At 41.7% G+C, this 11,421-nt stretch overlaps 1 protein-coding gene across 1 annotated transcript in view; it reads right to left on the reverse strand.

Annotated features, from left to right (window-relative positions):
- Nucleotides 1–11,421, reverse strand: part of Sema5a (sema domain, seven thrombospondin repeats (type 1 and type 1-like), transmembrane domain (TM) and short cytoplasmic domain, (semaphorin) 5A) — a 242,964-nt gene that overhangs the window by 101,230 nt on the left and 130,313 nt on the right. Inside the window, exons 7-8 of the mRNA XM_013013883.1 lie at nucleotides 6,319–6,604; nucleotides 1,613–1,748 (exon numbers count right to left, since the gene is read on the reverse strand). Of these exons, the coding sequence (XP_012869337.1) occupies nucleotides 1,613–1,748; nucleotides 6,319–6,604 (422 nt within the window). The remainder of the gene's footprint in view (nucleotides 1–1,612; nucleotides 1,749–6,318; nucleotides 6,605–11,421) is intronic.

Consider the following 11,421-nt stretch of genomic DNA (forward strand, 5'->3'; position numbering starts at 1 on the left):
TCATTAATAGTTTAACCTTCCTAATTTTACAAGGGTTTTCTGAAAAGGAATGATATATTTTATTGTTTAATGAAGACAAAGTATACATTCACACCAAATAGAGGATTCCCAAGGGTGCCAAATACATGATGAAGTAAATAATGTGCAGTGGAATTATACTGACATTCATATGTATTTGCATCATTTCTTCCCTCATTTTAATGGAGAAAGTACAAATGAGAAATGGGCCAATGTTTTGTCAAGCAGAGTAGCAAAGGTAGGTAACATGTAAAACTTTCATGTTATTTCAATCCTTTACTCTTTCAAAAGACATTTAAAACAAGCCAAAGAAACCCTCAATTATAATCCAATGACACTTGCCAAATCTTTTAAACAGAATTCAGAAGAGCGGTCTTCCTGCTGGATAATGATGGTTACTAGTAGTCATTGTGTGGGATTGGTGGGGACTTCATATCTGAGGGTGGAGATGGTGGTCTCAACTCATCTGTCCTGAAGTTCAGTGGACTTCTCTGTGTGAGGTGCAATCTTGCCCATAATGCACTGCTGTCAGTTTGTTGTTGATTCATATGTAAAGCATCTAGCACAAGTATCAGAACTTGAGGATTCTGAAAATTATCGCCACTGCACCAGTGGTGGGTATAGATGTGTTGGCAGTAAAGAAGGCTTGTAGGGAAGGAGACTGCTTTTATAGATTTTATTTTTGTGTCCTACCTAAATGCTGTATTCAGAGATCGGTCTTCAGGAAGTAATTAGTGTTAAATGTGGTCATAAGGTGGGTGCTCTAGTTCCCTGGACTGGTGACTTTATAAAGGAAGAAAAGAGAGCAGAGATATTTTATTTTTCCTTCCATGCATGGGAGGATACAATGACAAGGTGGTCATTACAAATAACCTGTTTAAATAACCTCACACATATTCCTTCAAGAACTGTGAGAGAATTATCAACTGTTTAAGAGCCACCCAAAGATTTTCCCTTTTGTTACAGCAGCCCAAGAAGATGTATACACTTGCTGACTCTTCAAAAGTAAGTAGGTTCATCTTTGAGTCTCAGCTTCTTCTGGATGCTTCGACAAGGTGATTTTGAGTCCCTTACAGCTAGAACACTGGAATTTTGTGATCGGAGGGTGGATGACCCTCAGCTCTGCTTCAATTCTCCATCTGCCACAACTGCATTCTGCCCTCCCTGCAGGAAGCCTTGCCATATCTACCAATTAGAACTCTAATTCTGTTTGTGCATCTCCAATGCTTTGTGCCCTTGGCCCTATTCTTTGGAAAATCATTCATTAGGGACCAGCAATCCTGGGAACATAGAATCTGTCATCATTAGTAGTCATTGAAGCCCAGATTCTTAGCCCACTGCAGAAGGCTGGCCTTTTTCAGTTCACCATCAGGCGTCACAACTCAACAAAAGGCCCTTTTTGGTGCAGGCGCCATAGTTGACAAAAGGACTGGTCTGTTTTCATCAGCCAAGTATATTGTAGGGCTGTGTGCAAGAGGCCAGGAGAACTGCAGCTGCACCATGCATGCTCCCAGGTTTCAGTGTCTCAATCTCCAAAGAAAGCTCTAAGTTCTGCACAGGGACTTTCCAGAATACCCCAATCCCCTGAGCTTACCTGGAAGTTGGGGTTGGGATTGGGATAAGGCAGCCAGGCCGAGCGCGAGTTCTCCTGGTACTTGAAGGGCCCATTGAAGGCCTGAGAGATGGCACTCAGGTTGAAGACACACACAGCAGAGGCAGCGATGCTGTTCCTGGAGGATGAGGAAGAGAAAGGAAGAGGTGGATGAGAAAGCCCAGCAGGGACTTCCACCGTCCACCCATCAGCCACGCTGCTGAGCACCTTCAAGATGCCTCAAACCTACAGCCCCTTAAACATCCTAAGAAATAGAGTCAGAGCACTGCATGGGCCTTTTTTGTGATTGCTTTGTGAAGAAGAACATATTTTGGTATTAAAACAAGGAGAGTCAACAGATCTGATACTGATAATCTACCAGGGGGATTGATTCAGTCAGCTACTGAACTGGGGGAAACAAGAAGTTTTGAAGATCTGTGTGTTAAATTCTGGAAGGAAAAGACTTTCTCCTCCGAAGGAGCGAGCGTCTGTATCAGTCTTACACGGATCCCAAGTGCATTTACTTATTCAGTGGCTTTAGCTGGCAGCAGTCATTTTCTTTTAAATCTCCAGAGATTTGTGTTTATTTGTCATTCCTCACAAGATAATCAGCTGAAAGATTTTTGCAAGGAGTGCCTGTCAGACTGTTTATATATTTTTGTAAAACGACAAATCCAAAGAATCAAGTAGGAAACAATTTTGACATTAGCACTGACATATAAAAATCTGAAGCTTTAATTTAGAATTCAAGTACTTCAGAAAGAGTCATAAATGGGAGGCGTTAGAAGGTCAGTGCCCTTTGACATGAATGGAAATTGGAAGCAAATATTGTGGGTTAAATTTGCATTTTTAAGCTTCATTGTGGATCTCACAGGGAAAAGGAGAAATTGAAAGGAGTATGTATATAATTTTCATATTAATATTCTAACTGGTACTATGTCTACTTATATCACGTTTTTCCTATATCAAAAGGGAAATTGCAAATTCCAGAACTATGGTATTTTGTTCATCTGACAATAAGTAGTTGCAAGATACTACACTACAGGCTGTCCTCTTTCTTACTAAGGTCAGAAAAACTTGCAGAAAGCAAAAATGAGGCAGACTTGGTGAGGGCAAGACACCTGGCCACAGTCTGGGGACATTCATTCACATGAGTCCTGAGCGGCTCCAAAGACCAAGACTTGCATTCTTTGTGAGAAGTAGAGGGGAGGAGAGAACATCTCCAGGCCAGCCCTGGAGGGCAGAGATAGGTTTATCTTGGCATCAACGAGGACCAATGTGAGCCCAGTGGCACCAGTGCAGGAGAGAGGTAGGCTCTACACATAGTCTTTCATACTAGTGTCCTATTTCAATACATTGGTAAAGAAGAACACAAGTACAGGGAGACAACAGCCTTTGGACATGTAACTACACTTCAGTAACAACAAGAAACCAACAGTGCTGGATCAAAAACAGCCAGACACAGAGTTAAGATTCTCCCCAGTGGCCACTCTTGGGCTAAATACAGTGGCATGCGTGTGGGGGTCAATGAAATTCTCTGTGAGTCTTCTTCTAGGACCTGGCAGAGACAATCTAATTGTTCCACAAAGAGGCTACAGATCTAAGATTCTGACTTTCCAGATGAGCAAACAAATGCACAGAGAAGGTGCTGAGCCCAGGTAACAGGCTATAGGAGGTGAAGCAGGATTTGAACCTGTCTTACCTCATGCTCTTGATAGTCTGGCCATGACGCTTGTTGATTAAAGAAGAACCTAACTCCCTTCCTATAAGAACCACTCCATTCACATGGCTCTGAATCAGCCACTTGAGGCTCTGCTCTAGTCCAGAGAGTCCCACGGATGTTCCCGTAGCTGCAGCTTCCTCCCTGGTGTGTGGGGACCGCTACCTACTTCTGGTGAGTGGAGCATCCCTGGAGAAGCAGCCGTTCTCTGTTGCTGCCTAGTCCAAGCTTAACTTGCCCTAAGAGGGTCAGAGAGGAAAGGCATGCCTGATTCGCATATCCCTCCCTTTCTCTGCCCCTCCTCCACTTCTGGGGATGGACCCTCTGGCAAGGGTGCAGCCATCGTTTCCCCCGGCTCCCTGCATACAGAGGAAGTCACTCCAACTCCAGGCTACTTTGCCCTTTTGAACATGTTTGCTTAAAGCTGAGGGCAGTATCTGTAAGCTCAAATGAGCTTACATTTGTAAGCTAATGAGGAGTTTCCATCAGTGCCAAGATGGCTTCAAATAACAATCAAGTGATCACATTCCTTCATTTAGTTTAACTTGTTTAACTTGTCTCTAACCAGGGTAGGGGGGAAAAGTTTCAAGAAATCTACTTAGTGAGCCAAGCAACAGAGGAAATGAACATTTGCTTCTACTTGAAGTTGACTTGAAGCCAGCTTAGAAAAGGTGCTCCTATTGGTATGTATATGTGGTGTGTGTGAGAGAGAGAGGGGGAGAGAGAGTTTATGTTTAATACTTCCACTATTTATTCTCCTTAGGAACGATGACCAATCAAAAACTTTCCTCAGTAACCTTCACTCCAACTTTACAATCTAGATAGCTATCTACAAATATTAAAACATACTGTTGCCATATATTTTATCTGTATACATCTATAGTGGTGAGACAATATTTTTTAGATATTCAAAAAACCTTAAAAACATCCATCACAGTAGCATATTATGTCCTGCAGCCCAATCACAGACTAAGGGGGAGAGAAAAATCAGAGGCACAAGGATAGAGTGGGCCAAAAAGCTCCTTTTCCCTCCATTCTTCTAATGCTAGAAACACTTAACCAAATATAGAGGCAAACTGAAACTCCAAATCACAATGATTCAGAGATACGAAATTACTGCTTTCTTTAATCTTATCTTCTTTCAGGTTAAAGCAAGTTTGATCAGGAATTCAACCATTAATGGAGAGAATAAAAACCAAGATTGGAAAAGGAGGAGAGGAGAGATGTATTGTGGAATTAGAGATGATGGGTCAGAAATGTCTTCCCAAGACCTAGGCAGAATAAGTGCTGAAAAGAAGAGGAGCGATGTGATTTTATCTGTCAGCAAATAAGCTATGTTTTGGGTGACTTCTGGCATAGGGTGCATCTGCAACACTGAAGAGGTATCGAAGATTGTCTGAACCTCTCTCACCACGGTCTGAATGGACTATTCACCATCTTGGAATGGTTTGGACATGGCACTTACAGAACCTTTAAAACTGGTGTTTTTGTTGTTGGCATTTTTTTTTTTTTGCTCAGGGAATGGATAGCTGGGTAAGCCAAGCTCCCATTGTGTGGAAAATTGATGTCAACTGAGCAACAGAACATTTATCTTGTGCAGCCCACACTATTTCTTAAACAAGGTTATGGAAGAGAAAACTAACTTTAGAAACCATAAATTGATTTTTTTTTAAAGCAAATTCTCAAGGAGGAAAAATGACCTCTGATGTTGAAAAGCAGAGGACAGGGACTGTGGAGGGGACTTCGCTTCCTTGCGTCTTCTCAGCATGAAGCCGGGGGCATGAATGTTCTCAACCGAGGAATTTGAACACTCTACAGAAATGGGACATGCTCAATGGGCCAGAAAGACAAGGAGGAAAGAGGCAGGGACTGCAGAAATGCACTGCAGGCTTCTGAAGCCAGACATGAAAAAGTGAACTAAATAAAAATGTGTGGGTAGTGCCACAGGGTTACTTACTGTCTTGTTCACCCAGGGCTACAATTTCCAAGGACCAGTACAGCCATCAATGGTAAAGCTGGGATAATCCCAGGGAAGGCAGCACTCCTGGCCACCTACCTAATTGATCCACATTTCTTACACATCTAGAACAGATCCTTTACATTAGACACAAATGGTTGACTTTTGCCTGAGTTGTTGGGCCTCTGGACTGGAATCAGAACCCCATGGTAGGGTGAGACGCAGCATAACTGATGTCTAAGGAAGCGTCCCCAGAGCCTCCGGGTGCTCGTGAAGAGGCAGTTGTTCTCACTGAGTTGCCGTAGCACCCGCCATAGATGGGAAATCAATGCAGGGTCAGTGGAGATTCCATTCATCTAAGAGAAGATGAGTGCTCAGGGAACTTCAGCAACACTGCCCAGTCCAAATCCCGTCTGCCCTGATGTTAGGAATATTATCCCAAAGGAAAAAAAAATACACTATAATGTTTTCAAAAACACTTTGTAAGTAAAGTCGTCATTTAAGAAAATATATGACCAAGTTAGCTGTCTTCCAGAACATGGTTTAAAGTACAGTTCTGGGAAAACACGAATGTGCCTTTCACATAAAAGCAGAGGTTCAGGCAAGCATTATATTATCTGAAGATCAGGCTTTGCAGACAATGGTGCCTTCATTGTACACAAATGCACGACATATTTGCAGAAAAGAAAATACGTCTAATATGTGCCAGTATCTTAGGAAGTGCCTAGAACCCATTCACAAATCAGGAAGAAGTAATTTGTAATAGAACCATTTGATAATATGCTTACTCGAAGATGGATCAAAACTTTTTCATTAAGCTTTATCTTCCTAATGCCATTTTCACCAAGCGCCTATCTTTTTCTAATATTTAATTCATATAGAAACGTCTCTGTTTATTATTTTTTGGCTGTGGGCCCAGAAAAGTAAGCCCAAGCTCCTCTGAAGCAACTTTAAATGTTCAGAGGTCAACGAGCCAAAGACTCATTCAGAATGAGTAACGGGACGGGAAAGGCATTCTTTCTAGCTACGCACACATTGGTGGTGAAGATGCCGTAGATCAGATCCAACTCGGGCAGGAAGAAGGTGCTCTGCAGTTCGTTGTAGTAGAAGGGCACCTCTCCAGGCCGGGAGCAGTTCAGGCGGGCCTTCATGAATGTGGTCCAGGTGTCTTCCAGCAGGAACCGGCCTCCAATGTCGTTCTTGCAGACGCGGGCAGCTCTGGAGAACACGGTCTTCCCACAGTCATGCTCCACAGCATTTTCTCGGAAAAAGAAGTAGGTGAAATTTCCGATATCATAAGAGGACACGAAGTTTGGCTCTGGAAAGAACAGGAAAAGAAGAAGAAGAGAAAAAAAAATCTCATCATCCGAATAGTATCATTGATCATGCTTGCCTAGCATTTCTTCCAAAGAGACGCAGTTTGGTTTAGATATCATCTTCTCTTACAAGGACACATGAGAGGCCCCCAAAGAGGCTTAACCACCTGCTCTGCTCCGAAACCCAGAGTCATATACAAGTTGTAAATGACAAGAAATCCAACAATGTTATTCCATATCCAAGAATCCTGTGATAAATCAGCATAAAACATAACATGGCACTACAACCACGGCAGCCAAGGTTCACAGATCAAATTGCAACGACTTATATAACTTTATTTGGAAACTCTTGCACAAACTACAGAAACAGAGGGAAAAACAATACTTTAAAAGATGAGGGCTGGGAAGGTAGCTTAGTGATAGAGTGTTTGCCTTCCATGCATGAAGCCCTGGGTTTGATTCCTCAGCACCACATAAACAGAAAAAGCCGCAAGTGGTGGCGCTGTGGCTCAAGTGGTAGAGCGCTAGCCTTGAGATGAAGAGCTGAGGGACAGCGCCCAGGCCCAGAGTTCAGGCCCCATGACGGGCAAAAACAAAAACAAAAAAGATGAAACATATCATGCATTTGACTTTAACATGGTTCATGGATTTTAGTAAGAATTTAAAATAGTTTTCCTCAGTGACAACATAGTGAAAAACTCAGCCTGTAAGGTAAGTGCCTTGAATTAGCTTGATCATTCCAGGTCGCTACAGTGACCATGTAACTATGAGAATTAAGCATTATTTTCTTATTTCTGGGTTGCTGGGGAAATATAATGAGAGGCAGAAGAGTATTGAAATAGATCACTGCCATGAAGTTTTCTGGTCTCATAACTGGCTTGAGTCCCGAAAGTTAGAAATGATAAACCTATAGCAGCACCCTTATTTAATCATCAAACTCATTAGGTATTAGGAAATATAGATTATCAATTGAATTTTAGACATATCATTTGATGTTTTTATTCCAAACTTCATTTTTTAGTCCCTTGATGATATAACCTTTGGGCATATGACCTAATATTTATGTTTAAAAACTCTAATAAGACTAAATTTGATTCGTATCCCTTTCTCTAAAGGCATCAAAGTCATCTAACAAGTACCTTCATTTTATGGTACAGTTGGGATAATTATACAACTTTTCATGTTCAAAATTAATGGAAAGATACAAAAATAGTTCTATCTATGGACACATTTTCAGAGATAATTACTATATGAGAGCAATTCACCAGTACACTTGCTCATGTACATATGTGACTTGTTCTCAAACCACATAAGGACATCAAGTAACAGACAATTTCATCAAACATAGTCTTAGATTATTAACACATGAACCTGAAATAGGTACTTAAGTGAACAAAACAATACAAAAAAGAAAAAAAGAACAATTCCTGGCTGGACATGGTGGTGGTTGAGTTTAACCTGAGTTACTCTGGAGATGTAATGAGGAGAACCAGCAAGGAAAAGGGTAGCAAATGAATGTCAAAAACAAAACACAGAGGACTTGGGGTGAGCTCCAGTGATGGAGCTCAGCTCATCAGAAGTCCTACATTCAATCTCCAGAACTGGAAAAGAAAAAAAAACAACTTAACTATGGTAAAATGTGTACGTTGTATATTAGATGTATTTACTGTTCCCGCTATCCTTAGGTCTTTGAAGAGAGCACAGAAGCACAGTGAGTGACATCTGAAACTTGGGCATCCAGGTCATTTACAAAATTAGGATAGTTTAAAATCTATGCTTACTTTGAATCTCTCAAGGAGAATAACGGGCCGAAATAGAACCCTAACGCAAACACAAGGAACAACAACAAAATATACTTGTGTTATACACAAAACACCTGCTTGGATGTTTAGTTCTAAAGAGAAGGCTAAGCCATTTCAAAATGAGTGCTGTATCCTAGTTCATATAACTAGATTGTAGTTTGAACATTATACTAGAGACAAAAAAAAACCCATCATTACCATCATCAACATCAACAGCAGCAGCAAATATCTGGACATAAATATGCGCAGGTTAGAACTCTGAATATTAGTGCATGTCCATAAAGTATGAGGCAGTTGCTGCTGAGATTTCTAAAGTACCACGGCAAATTGTCCCTCCTGTTAATACTCTGGGGACTAGCAGCATGAAAGCTGAATGCTAAAGAGCTCTAGTATGTAAGGACGCTTGAGCAGGACAGTGAAACTAAGGTACAAAGAATTGTCAAGTACATCACAAAACACACAGAGGTTCAAGGATTCTTACTGGCAAGGCAAGTCTGTACTGCAATAAGGGGAGGTCGGTCATGAGACTATTGTTCTAAGCTGTCCATGGTGCTTATTAAACTCACAAAGCCAAGAGCAGCCAGTGCCATATGATTCTTCCCATTGTTTCATAGCTGAGGACAGGCAATCCCTGAGGCTCAATGCAATGACAAACAGGAATGGCTAGAGGATGTCCTGACCTAGACCTTCTTACCTCCGAGACCATGCACACGGCCGTCACACTGCACTGAAAAGGCTCAGGAGAAAACAAAGTATTACCCTATTACTACTGAAAAATAAGACTGAATTTTCTAGACACTGCTCTTGGGTGGAGAATCATGGCCTTTCCTTGAGGCCATGAGTGGAAAGCAGGTATACTCAGGCACCTGTGGAGGGTTTTAGAACCAGGAAGAGGGGAAGATAATTAGAGAAAGGAAACATTCACAGCAATGAAACAAAGAATGAGACAGAAAGAAGAAAAGGCTGGAGAGATTTAGAAAAAAATCAAGAACCTAATAACCAAGAGTGATTTGAGAAGTGTGTGGGTAACTCCAGGGCTTGTGCTTCAAACCTCCCCCTATCAGCTTGGCCTGCCATCAACTGACCTTTAGGAAATATTTATGACCACTGTCCACTCTGCGGAACTGTCTCTGGGGCAGAATCTTCACAGAACGGGAACAGTGAAGCATGAGAAGCTGTTTGGCCTGTGGCTTCCACCTTGAACACAGTTTCCACCAGCTCTTCCAACTTCTGAACCCACCTTGGAGGTGGCTGTGTCCATTTCAGATGGAAATGCTCACACACCCGTGTTCCCTGAGCAGGATAGATTGCTCCGAAATTCACCATGCAGCAGAGGCTGTGCTGGTAAGGGAACTAAACTGCATTTGGAAACCTCTTGCTCCCCCACAGTGACCCATTAGCATGATGATGGTCCCTGCCTGTGTGACCTGCTGTTAAATCTGAAGTTCTATTTCTTGGAAAGCAGAGTCTCTTAGACTTGAGCCAGCATCACGTTTCTTTTCAAAGACAGTACAAAAGCAGGAATGACTGTTAAAGAGACAGTCAAGGATCTCCGGTATTTACAGATATAAATCTGGAGGAAGAGGATGTTAGATTCTCAGCAGGCAAGACAGGAAATGCTTATTGTTTTCTTTCCATTATTTAAGTTCTGCCTCTTGTTAAAATGCAATTCACTCCAAACTACAATCTGTCACTCCTCAACAAACGGAACAAGCTATAAATCAGGCATTGCTTTCTTGTCTACAGTGGATCTGAGTATATGAAAGATAGATCTGAGCCATCTTTCAGATGTTTTTGGTCATTTGTTACAAACAAATGAAAAGTCTGCTGCTAACTACTTCAGAAAAAAGCCAAGAGTGATGCTACATCAGCTAATATATAAATATATGAACGAAGAGGCTGTTTTTCCTCTCATGTTTGAGCTCAGTGTTCTACAGAATTTTTCAGATGAATAAGAAGAATGATACATCAAGACACAGGCATTGACTACGTCTGCATTTACATCACGATCACCATGTGGATGGCAGAACTGCACTCCATGGAAACTCACAGAGTACGTGAGGGAAGTCTTCCACTCTATACGAATTAGCACAGCAATGGGAAGCTGCACTGGGTGCAAATGGTTCACACTCTGCACACTGACCAAATCATAGACAGGCTCTTGATAAGGAAATAGTCCATGAGAACAGAGAGTAAAACACAAAAGAAACCCCATTCCCAACACTACAAAAACCATACCAAACTCTACAAAAAATTCCAATTAATAAAAAGAAACCTCTGAATTTGAAACGCCACGTAGCAACTGGCTGGCCAAGAAGCTGGGAAGACTGGATGGAGAGCCCACGTGTGGAGCAGTTCTGCACAGCCTGACCCAAGCCAACACACTGATGCCACACATCCAAGACAACCACGTGACAGATGGGCACGGTGAAGACCCGTTTACAAGGCTGCAAGCAGCTCAAACTGACACACAATAAGATCACAATCAATGATAGCTGTTATTATTTCATGATTTCTCTCCGATGTTTCATTGAATAATAAACAATGACCAAACACAGGTACATTATGCTTAAAACTGACCAGAATTTATGGAGCATGAACACAACCATGCTAAGTTTGCAAAACAGAAAACTGTCACACAAAATGACATAGAGCCAAGGGAGAGGACTTCTGTTGCTGCATTTTTGGTGTCAGACATCATTAAAAACATTTCTATACCCCTCACAAATTGTCAACCCTCTTTCATAGTGTGCATTCATTTCCATGGTCACAGCCCTGTAGGAGCTTTCAAAGCAAGTCTAATTTCATTTGGGTTTTAGTAAGACTGCCTAGATTTACTTACATACTTCTATGTGGTTTGAAAACCAATGGTGGACTAAAAGCCTTTTGCTTTAATTTTTAACTGAAGCAGATAACACATAGATATAGATAGCTAGCCAGCCAGCCAGACAGACAGACAGACAGACAGACAGACAGACAGACAGACAGACAGACAGACAGACAGACAGACAGACAGA

This window comes from Dipodomys ordii, unplaced genomic scaffold (genome assembly GCF_000151885.1).
Source record: "Dipodomys ordii isolate 6190 unplaced genomic scaffold, Dord_2.0 Scaffold21, whole genome shotgun sequence".
NCBI classification, from domain to species: domain Eukaryota; kingdom Metazoa; phylum Chordata; class Mammalia; order Rodentia; family Heteromyidae; genus Dipodomys; species Dipodomys ordii.